Source organism: Marmota monax, unplaced genomic scaffold (genome assembly GCF_021218885.2).
Source record: "Marmota monax isolate L192 unplaced genomic scaffold, Marmota_monax_Labrador192_F-V1.1 WCK01_AAM20220418_F8-fsc00119, whole genome shotgun sequence".
NCBI lineage: Eukaryota > Metazoa > Chordata > Mammalia > Rodentia > Sciuridae > Marmota > Marmota monax.
In genome coordinates, this window is record NW_026694771.1 from 4,507,785 (window position 1) to 4,529,091 (window position 21,307).

At 36.3% G+C, this 21,307-nt stretch overlaps 1 protein-coding gene across 2 annotated transcripts in view; it reads left to right on the top strand.

Moving 5' to 3' along the window:
• The window catches only part of Cfap44 (cilia and flagella associated protein 44), a 115,603-nt gene that overhangs the window by 39,961 nt on the left and 54,335 nt on the right, over positions 1-21,307 (top strand). For both annotated transcript variants that reach the window (XM_058572873.1, XM_046425256.2), the window contains exons 10-15: positions 521-676; positions 1,051-1,098; positions 1,764-1,863; positions 2,425-2,519; positions 13,577-13,786; positions 14,488-14,598. In XM_058572873.1, the coding sequence (XP_058428856.1) occupies positions 521-676; positions 1,051-1,098; positions 1,764-1,863; positions 2,425-2,519; positions 13,577-13,786; positions 14,488-14,598 (720 nt within the window). The remainder of the gene's footprint in view (positions 1-520; positions 677-1,050; positions 1,099-1,763; positions 1,864-2,424; positions 2,520-13,576; positions 13,787-14,487; positions 14,599-21,307) is intronic.

Sequence of the window (21,307 nt, forward strand, 5' to 3'; positions counted from 1 at the left end):
GACAGAAGGATTGCAATTCCAAGCCAGCCTCAGCAAAGATGAGGTGCAAAGCAACTTAGTGAGACCCTCTCTCTAAATAAAACAAAATAGACCTGGGGATGTGGCTTGTGGTCAAGTGCCCCTGAGATTAATCCCTGGTACCATCCCATCCAAAAGATAGTACTTTCTCATTAATCTCTACACATACAAAGGATACTAAAATGATTTTTTTAAAAATATTTATTTCGTTGTCGATAGACCTTTGTTATTTATTTATTTGTATGTGGTACTGAGAATCGAACCCAATACCTCACACATGCTAAGCAAGCGCTCTGCCACTGAGCCACACCCCCAGCCCTTAGAATGATTTTTTATCCTCAGTTCAGAATAAGATTTCAGAGGTCAGGTTTGGTGGTATTGTAATTACTCCTACTCATTGTTAATTTTCATATAACAAGTATGACTTTTGCAAAAAGTTATAACTTCTGGCTTAGAAATAAATGAAACTACTGATTGACTATTTTCTTATTAATTTTACAAGATATGGGACTTTGAGACAATAGACACTGCTGATACTGTAGATGATACTGGATTATTGGAGATTGAGCCTATTAATGAACTTCAAGTAGATAAGAATGTCAAACTATTTTCTCTGATAAAAATAAATGCACCTGGATATAACTTGTGGTTGGCTCAGGTAAGTTGCATTGTTCTCTTTGGGCTTTTGAAAATCACCAAGATATAAAATTAAAAGAGTAGTAAAATTCATTGTCTGGATTGGATGTCCTTTTAACTATAAGTATTATGAGATTGCTTTGCTTATACTTGCCTTCCTGGACTTTAGTCTTTAGTGGGAGGGAGGCAGAGACAGATGATACACCATCTGTGTGGTTGTATTCTAAAGTATATACAAGCTGCTTTTATTAAATGCCCATCACACTTTATAATATATGTAAGCTTTTGATATTATTGTTCGTTTTTACTTTAACTAAAAAATAGAAGGAAATATTTTTAATTTAATGAAAGTTCAAAATGAAAAAATATAACACATTTAAGTGTTTAATTTTTTAGGATGCCAATGGAGCCATATGGAAGCTTGACCTTAGTTTTTCAAATATCGTAAGTTGTCCTTTTCCCTTACCTTATATAGTAAAAAATTCATTGCAAGATACTTTATATTTCTTCAATTTGGTCATTATTCCAATAAAAAATCTACTAAACATGCAATACTCTTGGACTCTCTCATTATGATTTTACATAAAAAATATGTCTCATAGCCAAATTTGTCCAGAAAGTAGCAATGGCAAAGCCTAGCATTACACAATGCACTTTTTGTAAATATGTGGGATTTTCATTTATATTATATCATGAGATGTTCACAGCTATCTTCTTTAGTAGGCAGGTAGTGGTCATCATTTCATTTTATGGCATTTGAAATAACTTACATAAAGTCACACAGTCATTTGTACAAAACCAAGACTCCATTTGGTTCTCTTAATTTCAAAGTACAGTAACTGGTTATTCTTTTTCTTATTTCTTTTTTTAAAATTTATTTTTAGTTGTCAATGGACCTTTATTTTTATGAATTTATATGTGGTACTGAGTGCCTCACACACACTAGACAAGCGTTCCACCACTGAGCCACAACCCCAGCCCACTTCTTATTATTTCTATTCAAATAAAATCAGACGTGTGTGTAAAAGGGTTCTCTTTAAACTGCTATGAACTTGACCTTAATTCTACATCACTCTGTCTTTGGCATTAACTAAGTTGTTTCTTCTCAGACCCAGGATCCAGAATGTCTCTTTTCCTTCCATTCTGAAGCTATTGAAGCCATGGCTACTTCTCCTCTCACTTATCTCATGGCCACAACTGCCCTGGACTGTAAGTGGGAACTCTTAGTGAAAATATATCTGGCCTTATTTTGTTTTCAATGTAACTTTTTATATGTGTTAATTAAAAACATATGAGAATTTGCCTTTGGGAAAAAATTTTTCCCTTTGGGAGTGCAAGTGAGGTAGGTTGCTGTGGAGTGAAGAGGGTGGAAAAGCATCAAGGTTATTGTGAGAAATTAAAATGAAAACTCAAGCTCTTTAAGTTGTTCATAAAAATTCATTTTGATATTATCTATATTCATGCTCTTTCTAGTTTTTCCATCATCTTTTTTCTTTTTTGATTTATGGGAAATCAGTGTAGCCTGTCCAAGGTGAAACCAATCCACCAGAGAGTCATCAGTTGTCTTCGTCATTATTCATGTTTATGAATTACCTGTATGAGGATGGACAAGGAAAATTTTTAATAATGAATGAAGGGTTGTTGAATTGCCAGCTGATTGGTTATTTATGAAATCTCTTTTTTATAATACTCAACATAAAAGTGAGCCAAGATCATTTAAAGAAATATTCTGTATATAATTACTTTTTCTTTTAAACCATCTCTCTGTAGGTTCTGTTCGAATCTATGATTTTGCTAGCAAAAATCCTTTGACTCAGATGAAATTCAAACAAGGAGGTACTGCCCTCACCTGGGTTCCCCAAATAGTAAGTTTTCTATTATAATAAACTTCTACCGGATTCTATTACTAAATATATCATTGCTATTTTATGGGAAGACAGATATTTCTGACTCAGAATTTCAGAAAAGAATAAAAATTTTGTTAGTTTATTTCACTCAGAACATAATAGAAATAATATCATGATTTCACTAATGTTATGTGGTTGGTCCTATTTTGAATGAAAATGGTATTTTTTAATGCCAACTGCAGATTAGTAATAGTTCAATGTGACAAAGTCATTACCCAGAAGGTTTTTGTGTATCTACCTGCTTCTGATTTCATTCATCCTGTTAATATTTCTAGAGTGTCTACAGCGTGCTAGGTTTTGTTCTAGGTTCTGGGAATAAAGCAGTGAACCAAAAGATAGAAATACTTGCCTTCCTGGACTTTAGTCTTTAGTGGGAGGGAGGCAGAGACAGATGATACACCAAATAAATAAGTTAAGTACATGCTCTGATATATAGTGACAACAACTATTGTGAAAACATTGCCAGGGATAGGGAGTTTTTAACGATTATCTACTACTGTGGGATATACTACCCCAAAGTGTGGGGTTATAAAATAATAGTTATTTAGTTTGCTTACATGCTGTTTGGATTGGAAATTCACACAGGTGATAGCAGGGATGTATTGTCTTTGCTTCAGAGTCTGAGGCCTCATCTGGGAGGACTTGAATGGGGCCTGGAATAATCCACAGGCTTCTTGATCACAAGGCTGGCACCTGGGTTGGATGACTTGAAGGCTGGACTAAGCTGGGATTATCACAGGAGGATTTCCCTAATGGCTTCTTCATGTGACTTATACTTCATCACAGCATGCAAGCCTCAGGGGATCACACACTTTTATTTATTTATTCATTGGCACAGGGATTAACCTGGGGCACTTTACACTGAGCTATATCCCTAGCCCTTTTTATCTTCTATTTTAAGAAAGGTCTTTCTAAGTTGACAAGCTATCACCCACATCCCGTGTGGGTGATGGAATCAGGGTCACTCCACATGGATTGGTCTGGCAACAAAAAGACCACACAAACACGCAAATACATTTTTCGGGGTCAGGAATGGCTCTGAGACCTCAGGTGTCAGCTCCCACCTGGAGGGCAAGAGGAGCAAGGGAGGCAAGAGAGAGAGTGTGCACCTTGAACCCCTATATTTATTAGGGAAAAGACATTCATAGAATATTCCACCCAAACAAGGCAAGGGATTGTGTTACGAGAAACAGGGGCGGGGGTAGCCCAGTCCCATTGGGTGACACCCAAGCCCAGAGCTACACTTCCTTGCCTAGCGAAGGTAAGGCCCACTTGCTTTGTATAACGTGCAATGTTAGTTCAATATCCTCATTACTCAAGGCTGAGGGGGCGTGCTTATCTCTTGTGCAGGGTGGCCCCCTGACAACAAAGGTCTTACTAATTTTCTGAGACTGTTCTCAAACTTGTAATTTTGTGTCTCAACCTCCCAAATCAAAGGGATTATAAGTATGCGCCACCACGCCCACCATAGCACACCCTTCTTACATGGTGACTCAGGGCTCCAAGAGGTAGTTTTCCAACAAACAAGGCAGAAGCTGATGGCCTTTTATGATCTAGTCTCAGAAATCAAAATATTTCTACTATGCTCACTTGGCTAAAGTGGTCACATAGTCACAAACCCCATCCAGATTAGAGAGAGGGGGACTTTCAACCTCATCTCTCCATAGGAGGCATGTCAGACTATTCTCAGCCTTGCTTTAAAATGCCATGAAAATATTTTGGGGAAGCTGGGCATGGTGGTACATGTCTGTAATTCCTGAGACTTGGGAGACTAAGGTAGGAGGATCACAATTTTGAGGCCAGCCTCAGCAACTTAGTGAGGTCTTAAGCAATTTAGCAAGACTCTGTCTTGGCAATAAAAATTAAAAAGGGCTGGGGATGTGGCTCAGTGTTACAGCACCCCTGGGTTAAATCCCTGCTGTGTGTGTGTGTATATATATATATATATATATTTGGGGGAGTGTTTTTTTTTTAAATTTTTATTATTAGTTGTTCAAAGTATTACATAGTTCTTGACATCATATTTCATACATTTTATTCAAGTGGGTTATGAACTCCCATTTTTACCCCGTATACAGATTGCAGAATCACATCGGTTACACATCCACTTTTTTACATACTGCCATACTAGTGTCTGCAGTGTTCTATTGCCTTTCCTATCCTCTACTATCCCCCTCCCCTCCCCTCCCCTCCCATCTTCTCTCTCTACCCCATCTCTGTAATTCATTTCTCTCTCTTGTTTTTTTTTTAACCCTTTCCCCTCACTTCCTCTTATATGTAATTTTGTATAACAATGAGGGTCTCCTTCCATTTCCGTGCAATTTCCCTTCTCTCTCCCTTTCCCTCCCACCTCTCGTCCCTGTTTAATGTTAATCTTCTTCTCATGCTCTTCCTCCCTGCTCTGTTCTTAGTTGCTCTCCTTATATCAAAGAAGACGTTTGGCATTTGTTTTTTAGGGATTGGCTAGCTTCACTTAGCATAATCTGCTCTAATGCCATCCATTTCCCTTCAAATTCTATGATTTTGTCATTTTTTAGTTCTGAGTAATACTCCATTGTGTATAAATGCCACATTTTTTTTTTATCCATTCATCTCTTTAAGGGCATCTAGATTGGTTCCACAGTCTAGCTATTGTGAATTGTGCTGCTATGAACATCGATGTAGCAGTATCCCTATAGTAGGCTCTTTTAAGGTCTTTAGGGAATAGTCCAAGAAGGGGAATAGCTGTGTCAAATGGTGGTTCTATTCCCAGCTTTCCAAGGAATCTCCATACTGCTTTCCAAATTGGCTGCACCAATTTGCAGTCCCACCAGCAATGTACAAGTGTACCCTTTTCCCCACATCCTCGCCAGCACTTGTTGTTGTTTGACTTCATAATGGCTGCCAATCTTAATGGAGTGAGATGGTATCTTAGGGTGGTTTTGATTTGCATTTCTCTGACTGCTAGAGATGGTGAGCATTTTTTCATGTACTTGTTGATTGATTGTATGTCCTCCTCTGAGAAGTGTCTGTTCAGGTTCTTGGCCCATTTGTTGATTGGATTATTTGTTTTCTTATTGTTTAATTTTTTGAGTTCTTTGTATACTCTGGTTATTAGGGCTCTATCTGAAGTGTGAGGAGTAAAAATTTGTTCCCAGGATGTAGGCTCCCTATTTACCTCTCTTATTGTTTCTCTTGCTGATAAAAAAACTTTTTAGATTGAGTAAGTCCCATTTGTTGATTCTTGTTTTTAACTCTTGTGCTATGGGTGTCCTATTAAGGAATTTGGAGCCCGACCCCACAATATGTAGATTGGAGCCAACTTTTTCTTCTATCAGATGCAGAGTCTCTGATTTGATATCAAGCTCCTTGATCCATTTTGAGTTAACTTTTGTGCATGGTGAGAGAAAGGGATTCAGTTTCATTTTGTTGCATATGGATTTCCAGTTTTCCCAGCACCATTTGTTGAAGATGCTATCCTTCCTCCATTGCATGCTTTTAGCCCCTTTGTCAAATATAAGATAGTTGTAATTTTGTGGATTGGTCTCTGTTTCCTCTATTCTGTACCATTGGTCCACCCACCTGTTTTGGTACCAGTACCATGCTGTTTTTGTTACTATTGCTCTGTAGTATAGTTTGAAGTCTGGTATTGCTATACCGCCTGACTCACTCTTCCTGCTTAGAATTGCTTTTGCTATTCTGGGTCTTTTATTTTTCCATATGAATTTCATGATTGCTTTCTCTATTTCTACAAGAAATGCCGTTGGGATTTTGATTGGCATTGCATTAAACCTATAGAGAACTTTTGGTAATATCGCCATTTTGATGATGTTAGTTCTGCCTATCCATGAACAGGGTATATTTTTCCATCTTCTAAGATCTTCTTCTATTTCTCTCTTTAGGGTTCTGTAGTTTTCATTGTATAAGTCTTTCACCTCTTTTGTTAGGTTGATTCCCAAGTATTTTATTTTATTTTTTTTGAAGATATTGTGAATGGAGTGGTTGTCCTCATTTCCATTTCAGAGGATTGTCGCTGATATACAGGAATGCCTTTGATTTATGCGTGTTGATTTTATAGCCTGCCACTTTGCTGAATTCATTTATTAGCTCTAATAGTTTCTTTGTAGACCCTTTTGGGTCTGCTAGGTTAGAATCATGTCACCTGCAAATAGTGATAATTTAAGTTCTTCTTTCCCTATTTTTATGCCTTTAATTTCTTTCGTCTGTCTAATTGCTCTGGCCAGTGTTTCGAGAACTATGTTGAACAGAAGTGGTGAGAGAGGGCATCCCTGTCTTGTTCCAGATTTTAGAGGGAATGCCTTCAATTTTTCTCCATTCAGAATGATGCTAGCCTGAGGCTTAGCATAGATAGCTTTTACAATATTGAGGTATGTTCCTGTTATCCCTAGTTTTTCTAGTGTTTTGTGCTGAGAGCCATAGCCAAGTAGGAATGATGCATGGCATTTTTAGTTGAAAGGTGACGCCAGCAAGCCATTGAGATGATATGATTATGTTAAGATCTGCATTCAATTGGATATTAGACCCCTGCTGTCCGCCTCGGCCTGCTACTTTGGAGCTCTAGCGGGACTCTTGGAGAGTTCCCATTGGTTGGGGAAGTGCGGTAGGAGGGAATTCTGGAGGAGGGATTTCCTGTTGGGGTAGTGTGGCCCGGGAGAACGCTGCGTGTGTGGTTCGGCATATTTCCCGGGAGTGTGCGTGGCATTGGTGGGAGTCTCAGAAATAAAGTTTGTTCCTGCTTGAGTGGCTTGTGATTTTGTGCCCAGCCAGACTGCGGCAGTTTTGAACATATAGGGATGCTGTACTTTGTCGAATGCTTTTTCTGAATCTATCGAGATGATCACATGGTTCTTGTCTTTAAGTCTATTGATGTGGTGAATAACATTTATTGATTTCTGTATATTGAACCAGCCTTGCATCCCAGGGATGAATCCTACTTGATCATGATGCACGATCTTTTTGATATGTTTCTGTATCCGATTTGCCAGAATTTTATTGAGGATTTTTGCATCTAGGTTCATTAGAGATATTGGTCTGTAGTTTTCTTTCTTTGAAGTGTCTTTGTCTGGTTTAGGAATCAGGGTGATGTTGGCCTCGTAGAATGAATTTGGAAGTTCTCCCTCTTTTTCTATTTCCTGAAATAGCTTGAAAACTATTGGTATTAGTTCTTCTTTAAAGGTTTTGTAAAACTCTGCTGTATACCCATCTGGTCCTGGGCTTTTCTTAGTTGGTAGTCTTTTGATGGGTTCTTCTATTTCCTCAATTGATATTGGTCTGTTTAGGTTGTGTATATCCTCCTGACTCAATCTGGGCAGATCATATGACTTTTAAGAAATTTATCGATGCCTTCACTATCTTCTATTTTATTGGAGTATAAGGATTCAGAATAACTTCTAATTATCTTCTGTATTTCTGTAGTGTCTGTTGTGATATTGCCTTTTTCATCCCATATGCTAGTAATTTGAGTTCTCTCTCTTCTTCTCTTTGTTAGCATGGCTAAGGGTCTGTCAATCTTATTTATTTTTTCAAAGAACCAACTTTTAGTTTTGTCAATTTTTTCAATTGTTTCTTTTATTTCAATTTCATTGATTTCAGCTCTGATTTTAATTATTTCTTGCCTTCTACTATGTTTGCTGTTGTTTTGCTCTTCTTTCTAAGGTTTTGAGATGAAGTGTGAGATCATTTATTTGTTGGTTTTTTCTTTTTTTAAGGAATGAACTCCAAGCAATGAATTTTCCTCTTAGAACTGCTTTCATTGTGTCCCATAGATTCTGATATGTTGTGTCTGTGTTTTCATTTATCTCTAAGAATTTTTTAATTTCCTCCTTGATGTCTTCTATAACCCATTGATCATTCAGTAACATGTTGTTCATTCTCCAAGTGATGCAGGATTTTTCCTTCCTTCTTTTATCATTGATTTCCAGTTTCATTCCATTATGATCAGATAGGATGCATGGTATTATCTATACTCCTTTATAATTTCTAAGAGTTGCCCTGTGACATAATATATGGTCTATCTTTGAGAAGGATCCATGTGCTGCTGAGAAAAAAGTGTAACTGCTTGGTGTTGGGTGGTATATTTTATATATGTCAATTAAGTCTAGGTTATTAATTGTACTATTGAGTTCTATAGTTTCTTTATTCGACTTTGGTTTGGAAGATCTGTCCAGTGGTGAGAGAGGTGTGTTGAAGTCTCCCATAATTATTGTATTGTGGTCTATTTGACTCTTGAACTTGAGAAGAGTTTGTTTGATGAACATAGCTGCACCATTATTTGGGGCATATATATTTATGATTGTTATGTCTTGTTGGTGTATGGTTCCCTTGAGCAGTATGTAGTGTCCTTCTTTATCCCTTTTGATTAACTTTGGCTTGAAGTCTATTTTATTTGATATGAATATGGACACTCCTGCTTGTTTCCGAGGTCCATATGAGTGATATGATTTTTCCCAACCTTTCACCTTCAGTCTATGTATGTCTTTTCCTATCAAATGCGTCTCCTGTAGGCAGCATATTGTTGGATCTTTTTTTTTTTTATCCATTCTACTAGCCTGTATCTCTTGATTGGTGAGTTATGCCATTAACATTTAGGGTTACTATTGAGATATGGTTTGTACTTCCAGCCATATTTGTTTGTTTATGTTACTTAACAAGATTTGTTTTTCCTCTTTGATTATTTTTCCTCTTTACTGTACTACCTCCCGCTGTTGGTTTTCATTGTTATTTTCCATTTCCTCTTCCTGTAATGTTTTGCCAAGGATGTTTTGAAGAGCTGGTTTTCTAGCTGCAAATTCTTTTAACTTTTGTTTATCGTGGAAGGTTTTAATTTCATCTTCCATCCTGAAGCTTAATTTCGCTGGATACATGATTCTTGGTTGGAACCCATTTTCTTTCAGCGTTTGAAATATGTTGTTCCAGGATCTTCTAGCTTTCAGAGTCTGTGTTGAAAGATCAGCTGTTATCCTGATTGGTTTACCCCTAAATGTAATCTGCTTCCTTTCTCTTGTAGCTTTTAAAATTCTCTCCTTATTCTATATGTTGGGCATTTTCATTATAATGTGTCTTGGTGTGGATCTCTTATGATTTTGCACATTCGGCGTCCTGTAGGCTTCTAGGATTTGGAATTCTGTTTCATTCTTCAAGTCTGGGAAGTTTTCTCATATTATTTCATTGAACAGATTGCTCATTCCTTTGGTTTGGACCTCTATACCTTCCTGTATCCCAATAACTCCTAAGTTTGGTCTCTTTATGTTATCCCATATTTCTTGGATGTGCTGCTCATGGTTTCTTAACAGTCTTGCTGAGCTGTCTATGTTCTTTTCCAGTTGAAATACTTTGTCTTCATTGTCTCATGTTCTATCTTCTAAGTGTTCTACTCTGCTGGTAGTACTCTCATTTGAGTTTTTAATTTGGTTTATTGCTTCCTGCATTTCTAGGATTGCTGTTTGTTTGTTTTTTATAACCTCTGTCTCCCTGTATAGTTGATCTTTTGCTTCTTGGATTTGTTTATGTAATTCATTGTCAAAGTGATCTTTCATTGTCTGATTTTGCTGTCTGATGTCTTTGTTGAGACTCCAGATCATCTGAAGCATGTATATACTGAATTCTTTATCTGACATTCCATCTGCTGCAGATATTACCTCTTCTAAAGTTGAGTTGATCTGCATTGCTTGTGGTCCTTTCTTTCCTTGTCTTTTCATACTGCTCACATTTCTTTCTGCTTTGTGAAACTGTTGTGTTATTGATTTTCCCCCTATATATTTATATTGCTCTTATATAGTTGCAAAGTCTCTCTTTTGTGGAGAAATACAATGTTAACAGTTCCCAATATTAATAGTACATCATCTAAGCACACGTTTTCCTTATTACTACATTTATAGCTAGACTCTATAGCTACAAATGTTGGTTTCGATTATCATTTGCAAATATAGTCATTAGTTTCATGAAAGGCATACCATTTCTGGTAGCTTGAAGAAAACTGAATTTCAGGTGTAGGATGTTATGTTTAGGGGGAAAGGAGTGAGGGTATGGGGTTAATCTAACTTAGTAACTTTGGAAAGCTCTAACCAATAGATGGGTAATTTATGGAAGAATGTATAGATTCAAATTCCTGTCTGTATTTATAAGATCACCCTACTTATAAATAGTAAAATTGAGGGGGTTGCAAGTGGGATAGAGGAAGTAAGAAGGAGAAAAACAAATAACAAGGAAAGAAAGAGAAAAAAGAGAGCGGGAAAAAGAAAATAAGAGAAAAAAGAAAAGAAAAAGGGGGAGGGAGGTGGGGCATACACAATTCCTCTATATTATATTATTCTGGTGATTCAGTTGTTAAAGACCTTTTTCATGCACAATTCTTGGTTTCATATATGTTGAGGTTGCGAGGACCAGAGGGGGAAGGGTGGAGGAGACTGGATGAATGGATGAAAAGAGGAAGAGAAGAGAAAAAAAGAAAGAAAAAAAAATGTCTCTCAGAACTCTGTTTTCTTTTCTTCCAGTTGGTGGCGTTGTCTATTCCTAGCTTGAGTCTCTGGGTTCAGGGTGGTGGTGGTAGTCAGTGTGAGAGGACTTGAGCTTCCACCTGTGGCCTCTCTACTCTTATTCTCTGAGAATTAAACCAGGTGCCTGATCCGCTGCAGAACCAGGCTGGTAGCCATGCCCACCGGTTGGTGGGATTTTCCAAGATGAGTTCCATCAGTTTTTCTCATAAGGTGTTTGATGAGGTGGGGGGTGTTGGGGAAACCTTATGTTTGTCCAGAGCTCGGTCAGGTGACCGCACGAGCAGGCGGCTGGGCCCCTCCTCCAGTTGGGGTGGTCTGTCTACTGCGCCGGCGGGCGGCTGTGCCCCCTCTACGGGCCTTGTGGTCTGCCTACCGTGCAGGCGGGAGGCTGGGCTCCTCCTCCAGTTGGGGTGGTCTGTCTACCGCGCAGGCGGGCTGCTGGGCCCCTTCTGGGGGAGTGTTTAATCCTTACTCTTTTGGGTTAAAATCAAAGAGAAAATATTCCATCCGAAAAATAGATAGGGAGACTGGAATGGAGGAGAATGTTATAATGGGATCAACACCAGTAAAAGAACTTAGACCATAAAAAGAACTTACGAATTTCATCTTGAAATCATGAATTTCATCTTGAAAATTTTGAATTTGAGGTCTCCTTAAGACCTTATAACGGTGAGGTTAGAATAAGTACAAGTGACAAAGCACTTGGATGCATAGGCCTAGACTTTAAATATAGCCTATGCCCTTTATTCATTTATTCAGAGAGTTGTGTGATGTTCATACAGTGTTTCCTTTTTAACTTTATATCCAAGTAATGATCATACAGATGTTATGCTTGAATTGAAATATCTTTTCTGCATACCCAATTCATTGCCTTCTGGAAGACTCCACATTATTCTTGATGACTTGGCTCAGGTCAAACATCATCTCTTCATGGCTTTCTGTGAACGCATCTTCAAGTAGACTTAGGTCTTCCTTCCTCTGTGAGTTCTCCTCTAAATATTATGCGCATTTCTCTGACAGCATTTATTACAACATACTAAAATTGTTTGCTTTATTGTCTATCTTTTCTATTAGACTTTTTCTGTGACAGCCATACCTTATTCTTCTTTACCTCCTGTGCCTCTACAGTTACTAGTACATTTAGACACTTAGTAAATCTTTGTTGAATGGAGTGCAATTTTCTTATTCCTAATATTCTTATAATTGCCTGGCCTCAGGGATGGTCATTCTGTTTTAAAGGATGCCTGGGCTTTTGCACTTCTCCCCAGTGCCCTCCAAGACAGGATATTTAGTGCATACAGACATTACTAAATTTATATCTCTAGCACAGAATTTTCTTCTAAGCTGCAGATTAAATGTCCTCTCCATTTTGAGATTTTAAGGGGACCTCAAATTCAAAATGTTCAAGATGAAATTCATGATCATCTTCTCAATCCCAGTCATCACTCCCTCTAAAACAACAATGGGAACAACAACCCCCAACACACACAACTAGCTCTCTTCCAATATTTTCTGTTTCAATAAATTCTACTATCAGTCATCCCTGACACATTCCTCTGCTTATTCTCCATATCCAGTCATCACAAATAGGGCTATCATACTGCTTTCTAAAATATATCCACATCCCTCTTCTCTACTGCAATATCTCAGACCAAGTGGCCACCACTGATCTCTTGCAGTACAGTAGCCATCTCTTAGAATGCCTTCCAAAAGGTTTCCTTACACCCTATCTAGACCAACTTACATCTGTTTTGCATACTGCAACTTGGATGAAAGTTTTGAAACAGTCTGACCAATGTCACCTCCCTTTCTCCTATAATCCCTAACTACAAACTTTTTGACAATTTCCTATTACTATTTAGACATAGGCTACCTATGTGTCATGTAAAGCAATTTCATAACCATATGCCTGCCTATCTTCCACTCCAGCCTCTTGTGGAAGCTCGGCTTCCTCACTCTAGTCTGCTATAGTGGAACTATGACTTCCCTGAGTTATGTTCTTTTTTTGACCAGAACCTTTGCACAAATTATATCCTCTTTCAGGAGTTCATGTCCCACCTCCCTGTATCTAGTTAATTTCTGAGTATCCTTCTAATCTCAGATCTACTATCTCTTCCTTATGGAAGCCTTCAATCTAGGTCAGTTTTCTTTTTTATATGTTCTCAGAGAATATGTTTCTCTTGTTCATCACTTGCTTCAGTTCATATTTCACACAAATTTGTGTGATGATAGGGGACTTTAAATTCTGAAACCAAGGATTGAGTATATTTATGTTCACTGTTGAGTCACTGGTGATAGTATCCTAGTGGCTGCAGCAGCCACTCTGCTATGTTTGCTCACTAAAGCTTGGTGATTAAAAAACATTGTCCTAGGATGATAGAGGTTACCTGAAAATGGTATGAGAAATTACCAGTGGGCAGCCAATGTAAATTACCCAAATTGAGATAAAACGACTTATTTGTCCTGTAGTACACATTTCTTAACTAAATTTAGGTCTTGCACATTCAATTTTTTTTTCAGGTGAGCTACTCTGGAGCACAAATTGCTGTAGGATTTGAAGATGGGGTTGTTCGAATTCTTGAACTTTATGATTCGAAAGGGCTCACAATTTTTGCAGGACGGAAAAAAGTTCCCGGTGTCGATATATTTTTGAAACACGTTTTCAAACCCCATACTGCTCAAGTCACTGCTTTAGCATATGAACGTGATGCAGAAGTTCTAGCCACAGGGGTAAGCTGAAGATTCCCCTCCTGGTTCCTATTGCAATGTGATGGTTAACCTTACCCTTATAAGTCCACCTACTTAATTGTGCTTTACTGAAATTAATTATCTAAGAATATATTAATATTTTGCTTTCATTGTATTCATATTCTTTCAGTGTACTCTGTTCACAACATTTAAGATATTCTTACCAATTTGTAAACATTACTCAATTTAGTTTTTATTTATTTTAAATACATAGAAAATTTCAACTGCTAGATGTATTATTTATAAATCAGCATTTTATAGTGTGGGTACATTCTTAAGTAGAATTACCATAGCTGAGTGTGTAGCTTAGTGGTAGAACACTTGCCTAATATTCACAAGGCCCTAGGTTCAATCTCCAGGACTGCAATAGCAACAAAGTTGAACTGGCATAAATGAAGAGAATAACTGAAAAATTTTCATGCATTAAGAAGTGAACATATGCATTATAGAACTTTTTGTGAATTGATTTATGTATAAGAATGATAATCAAAATTTCAGAACCACATGCTAGAACACATGGGGAGATAAAGCAAATATTTGAAGAATTACTTCAGAATAATCTGAGATATATGACCATTGTATGTATAAGTATTCAGTGTATATAACATATACCATTAAATGTTATTCATGTTCTAAAACTAGATTTCATAGTAATGTAAATTTGTTGGTTGTACCTCTTTTAGAGTAAAGATCAAACCGTCTTTTTCTTTGAAGTGGAAAAGAATTATAAGCCAGTTGGTTACATTAACACTCCTGGACCTGTTTGCCAACTAATATGGTCTTCAATATTACATGTGAGTCATTATTACTTTTCCTCAAGCTTCAATCTCAATTACTATATATGTTTTAGTCAGCTTTTTTGTTGCCATGACCAAAAGAACTGACAAGAACAATTTGAGGAGGAAAAGTTCATTTTGGAGCCCATACTTTCAGAGGTCTCAGTTCATAGAAGGCTGGCTCCATTCTTCAGGGCTCAAGGTGAGGCAGAACATCATGGTGGAAAGGTGTGGCAGAGGAAAGCAGCTGGGAACATTGCACCAGGAAGCAGAGAGAGCCTAAGATCAGCTCATAACATATACACCAAAAGACGTGCCCCCAATGACCCACCTCCTCCAGTCATACCCTACCTGCCCAGTCACCACTCAGTTAATCCCACCTACTCAGTTCATCAGTTAATATACTGATTAGGTTAAGGTTTTCATAACCCAATCATTTCACCTCTAAACTTTCTTGTCTTGTCTCGCACATGAGCTTTTGGCGTACATCTCCCATCTAAACCCTAGCAACATAGTGAAGTGATCTTGTGGCTAGAGAATAGTGAGTGGAATTATTAGCCCCAACCTTTGGTTATCAGGTTGCTTGGTCAGCTGAGCCTCATTCAGGACCTCTCTGCTCTCCTCACCACCTTCCTTCTCTTCTGTACTCTTAATTAGGTGGCCATGAACATCTCTCAAAAAACAGGGTTGTATCAAGCTTTCTTCAACAATGATGACTTGGGCCATTGTCAGAGTACACAGAGAATACAGTTGTTGGGTACACATGTCAGATTGCTCTGACTTGGATCAGTCAATTGGTCTCTCTGACAATCAGAAGCTCATTTCTAAGATCTAAGTGTACTTGTCCTTATCTTTATATGTAGACAATGTATGTTGTGAATTTAGAGCAGGGAACTATGAGGAGAAAAGTTACAAATTATTATTATTAATATTTTCTATTATTGTACCTTAATTTTGAGGTCTCATGTCATGTGGAGAGGTGACAGGTGCAGGGGGTTCAAAAGAAGGGAGTGATAACTGCACAGGAATCTCTGTATGAAATGTGTAAATGTTACGTCGCAGCATACAACATAAGTGCATCCTTTAGTCATTTCCCTTGGCACAAAGTTAAAAATCAAAGCAATATTTGCCAGTGGTTAGGAATGGTGAGCAGGAAGGGAGTGGGTATTCCTACAAAGGGGCATCTTGAGGGAGATTTTTGTGGTAATGAGAGAGTTTGTATCTTGATTTCCATGATGATTACATGAGTCCGCACATGTGATAAAATGACATAGACTTATACCTGTTCTATACTGATTTTGATTTCCTGCTTTTGGTAGTGAAAGGTACATGATATCCTTCTGTACTAATTTTTCAATGTCCTTTGAATCTATACTTGTTTCAAAAAAAAGTTATTTTTTTAAATAGACATAAAAGATTTTTAAAACAGCACAATTTTAAAGTCATTTCAAGAAGTGTTGTCTGTCAAGTGTTTGTGTTTCTAATATTATTTGAGGATTACTAATGTCAAAGTAAATTATCCATGTACTCTACATATACTGCACACCTCATTTTTTCAAAAGCAATAGGTCTTTGCTTCTAATACCTTGTCATATCTTGTACCTGCCTGAAAACATTAAGTTTCTGCCTGTTGTTTCTGGGTATTTCTAATGAAGTTACATTACATATGCAGACACAAGCATTTGCCAGTGGGGTGATAACATTACAAGGGAGACAGATCATAGGCAGTGTGTCTATTGAACAGCTGTGTTCCAGACAAGCTGTGACCAGGACATGAAAGACTGGACAGAGATATGTAGAAAACAGAATTTGGTGATCTTTAGATTTTTCTGAGGATTATTTGAAGTGTTTAAATAGAATTCATTCCTGTTTCTCTAAGACATGTTCTTTCTCCTGTATTTCTCTGGGTCTACCATTCTCCTAATCACCAAAGTCAGAATCTTGAAAGTGATTCTAGTTTCTATCTCTAACCACCTTGATCTTCAGTGTTTTACTAAGTGCTATTGATTACACATCTGAAACATCTCTTGAATCTCTCCCCTCCTCTATCTCATTTTTGTTTCTTACTGTTTAATGTTTCATGCTTTGGATCTTGATCTTTTCCACCTACAATGGTCTACCTCCTTGTCATATTGGCACACATAAACTAGCTTTTAACACACACACACAGACTCCATTTGCTAATATTTTATTAAGGATTTTTGCATCCATATTCACAAAAGTGTGGTAGATCATTTCCACCTTTTAAAATGGCCTTGCCAGGTTTTGAATCAAGGTATTTTTGGCTCCTATAAAGAGAATGGACCCAAGTTATTTTTTTGTAGGAGGATTTTTAAAAAATATATTCAGTTTCTTTAGTAGATATAGGACTATAAAGAGCTAAAAGAAAATAATTTTTGAACCACACTTTTATACCCAGGAGTAGCATCTTTCATAATTGATTATGGAATAAAAGATAATGTAACCATTGGGATGAAATGAACAAATCATGTTCCCATATGGCTTAGGGCTATGTAAGTACTTCAAATGCCAAGGCCCAGCAGAGTGTCAGGCTCACTTTTCTGCATTTTCTTTCTTTCTGGGATCTTGTTGCCTTACTTTCTTATGGTTTTGGCCTTCCAACTTTTTCTCCTCATTTCTGAGATAATGCCTAAAGCTCTAGGACACAGCATTCTACTTGGCTTCTAGGTTCTGTGCTGTAATTGACAAATGTACTCAGGAGATATATGTACGGAGAATGTCCAGCTCACCTCACTGTGTTTCTCTTCCCTCTGGCTTCTTGATCCCTTCTTGTTTCTTCTCTGATTAGCTGTTTTAGAAAACTTTTTTATGCTATTGAATTCAGGTTGTTAATATTAGAATTTTTCATCTATGTCATAAGCAACATTGCATTATTTTCTGTCCTCATATTTCATCATCAGACTTGTTGTTTAGGCTATTCTACTCCCTGAGAAAAATTGAGAACTAATTCCTCTTTTTCTGTTCTCTTGAAGATTTTTTATTATACTAGAATTTTGAATGTTTGGCAGATTTGGTACCAGAGACATCTTAACTGTTTTTTTTTCCTTTATTAAATAATTTTAAAGTTTGAATTCAGTGTCTTCGATGATTACAGTGATATTAAGATGAACTATTCTTGACTCAATTTGGGGAAGTACATGTTTTTGCCTAGGAAATTTTCTTTTGAATTTTAAAATGTATTGCTTGTAGTTTTGATAATATCCTTAATATCACAGAATCTGTAGTGATGTGCCTTTTTCACATTTTATAGTGGTTATTTATATCCTCTGTCTTCCTCTCACCCTTTGCTTAATTAGTCTTCGTAGAAGTTGATCAATTTTATTAGTGTTTTCAAGAAGCATTTGGCTTTATTATTTTTTATTTCATTAAATTTTGCTCTTTTACCATTTGCCTACATTTACTTTCTTATGGTTTATTTTATTGTATGTTGCCCTACTTTCATGAAATGACTATTTATACTTTATTATTAGTCTTCTTTATAGGCATCATTCTGAAACTATGTAGATTTTTTGCTATATCTCACAAGTTTTAATGACATAGTATTTTCATTATCATTCAGTACAAAATATTTTATCAGTTTCATTTTGATTTTTTTTTTTACATACTGGCATGTAAAAAAATTAGAAGCATGTTCTTAATTTCCAAATATAAGGAATTTCTAATTATCTTTTTATTATTGATATCTACAGCAATTGCATTTTAGCAAAAGAATAAATCCTATATTATTTTAATACTCTGAAATTTATTGATGAAAAGTTTATAAATGCTCATCTTATGCTTGAAAAGAATATATATTCTTAAAACTATGTGCATTTTTTTTGCATTTTTATAGCTCAAGTTTTTAAATTGTATAGTTAAATTATCCATATTATTTGAATTTTCTACTTGCTTGTTGCTGCTAGAGATATTTTATAAATCTTTTTGTTTCATTGAATATTCTCCCTTCTGAGTTTGACACTTTTTAAAAATAATATTATTATTATGAAGTAAACCTTTTATATCTAGTGATGTATATCTTTTACATAATATAGTTTAATCCTAAAAAGTATCCAAATTGATAATCTTTGAATATTAATTTGAGCATTTATTTTAAAGTAATGTTATTACTATTATGTTTAGATTAAATCAGGTATCTTATTTTGTTTACTCTTTGTCCCATACTTTCTTATTTTTATGAAGAATTTTTCTTTCTTTATGTGCCTTCTTTTGCACTGACTTAAAAAAAAATCATTCCAATTTTCCTTCTATCCATTTGGAAATTTTACATCTATTTCTATTCTTTTAATGATTATCTTTCATTTTAATATATATCTTTAATTCATGGAAGTTTAATGTTATATCAGTACTTTCTTGCTGGAAAATACAGATATCTTAGTGTCATCTCTCTATCTTCCTTCTGGAATGATATCCAATTGTTGTCTATTTTAAAATTAAAACTATCTGTGACATTAAAAAAATAGAAATGGGGCTGGGGATATGGCTCAGTTGGTAGAGTGCTTGCCTTGCAGCACAAGGCCCTGGGGTTTGATCCACAGCACACACACACACACACAAAAAATACACACACACACACACACTTATAATCAGTTAGTGTTCACTAAGAATTTCCTATGTGTTTACCACGTTATTTGCTCTTTATTTTTTTCTGTTCTTGCTACCTGAATTACATTCTTCAGATCTTCTTTTCATGCAGGTCAGCTGTTAGCAAACTCTCTTATTTCTTATTTTACTTTAATTTTTTCTTTCATTATTGAAGCTTATTTCATTTATTTATTTATTTTTGGCATAGAATCTAGATAGTAGTCCATCTACCTAACAAAATAGAAATGGTGCTTTGAATGGGTAGATGCCAGAACTTCTATCCCAGGCTCAGCACAGAGATATCATACAAAAATGAAAACTTCCTGCTTTTCCCTGGGAGGGAAAGAGTTGATAGAGGTTCTAAGGATCTCTGCCTATGTCCATTGGTGGAGGTATTCTTCTATGTAAGACCCATATATGAAGACTGAGAGAAGTATCTGCTTTGTCTAATGCACAGACACTAACACCAGAGACTCACAGAAAGTGAAGAATGAGACAAGATGTTCCAAACAAAGGAACAAGAGAAGTCCCCTAAGACTGACCCTAATGAAATGGAAACATGATTCATTTGATAGGGAATTCAAAATAAGAGTCATAAAGATGCTCACTGAAGTGAAGAAAGTGAACATTTCAACAAAGTTATAGAAAACATTTAAAAGTACCAACAAAAAATCATGGAGTTGAAGAATATACTGACTGAATTAAAAATTTGACTAGAGGGGTTCAACAGCGTACTAACACTAGATCAAACAGAAGAAAAGATAAGTGATCTGAAGACAAACATCTAGATCCAAAATAGATATCCAGATCCAAGAAGTCCAAAGAACACCAAATAAGATGAACCCAAGGAAACACACACTGAGAAACATTCTATTTACCTCTGTATCTACTAGTTCTTCTTCCCACTTTCACAAAAGAAGAGCTCTCTCTATTCCTATGTATTGGCAATTATTTCTCTTGTCCTTTGGATTCTACTTCCTCCCACTTTTTTTCAGTTTTTTACTTTATATTTTTTTCTGTCATATAAATTTTACCTCACCTATTTACTGGATAATTTCTATCAATACTTAAAGAAGTTCTAGCATCTCCCACTTACAAACAATAAATTCATTTGTCTTGTGTTGTCTTCCAGCTACTGCCCATCTCTCTTCTTAGCCAACTCTCTCAAAAGGATTGATCTAGATATTCAATTTCCTTACTTACCATTCCCTCCTTGTGTGTTCTTACCTGGCTTCTAGTTTTATCATTTCAGCAATCAACTCTTCTACAGCCACCACCAATAGCCATTTAATATTTAATTCTTACCTACCTTGACTTCTTAGCATCATTTGACCTTGTTGACATTTTCTTCCTCTTTAAAGTAACTTTTTCTTTGATTTTTATGATGGTTTTCTTTCTTGGTTTCCTCTCTCACATCTTGCCATTCCTTCTTGGTCTCCTTTAACCAGTCAGTGAATGTTAAGTTTTCCTAATGCTCCATCCCAGTCTCTTTTCTCTTCTGTTCCATTGCTCTTGGTGTTGCCATCCAACCCCACATTTTTCTTATAAACCCAATGTGCCAAAAGCCACTTTCACATAGTGTTTTCTTTATATAGCATGCTCCTTCAAACCTTCCCCTAATTCATTATGTTTTATTCAACCTTTACCTTGAAGCTTTGGTACCACATTCTCAGGAAACTTTGCACAATCTGTTTGTTCTGTGCTACCTATGCACGCTTTTACAATTATGGTTTACATTAATATTTGTGAATTTCCAAATGTCAGACTGTCCCTTTGGAGTAAGATCTATAATGGTAGGGACTATACCTATTTTCTTTTTGTTATTTTAATTCTAGTATTTAACAAAATACTGAGTTCATTGTAGATACATAATAAGTATATAATGGGGTAACTGAACAAATAAACATTTCAAATAGTGTGTCTACGTAATTTCAAGATGAGGATTTCTCACACATAGTTTTGGAACAAGAAATAAATCTGTGCTAGTGAGATTAATTTGGAATATGTTTACATACTAGTGGAAATCAGGGAATAAGATTTCTCAGAGAATACTTTTGGAGAGGGATGAGAAGAGGGAAGAGGACCAAACCCTGGAAATATCCTCATTTAAATAAACTCAGGCAGA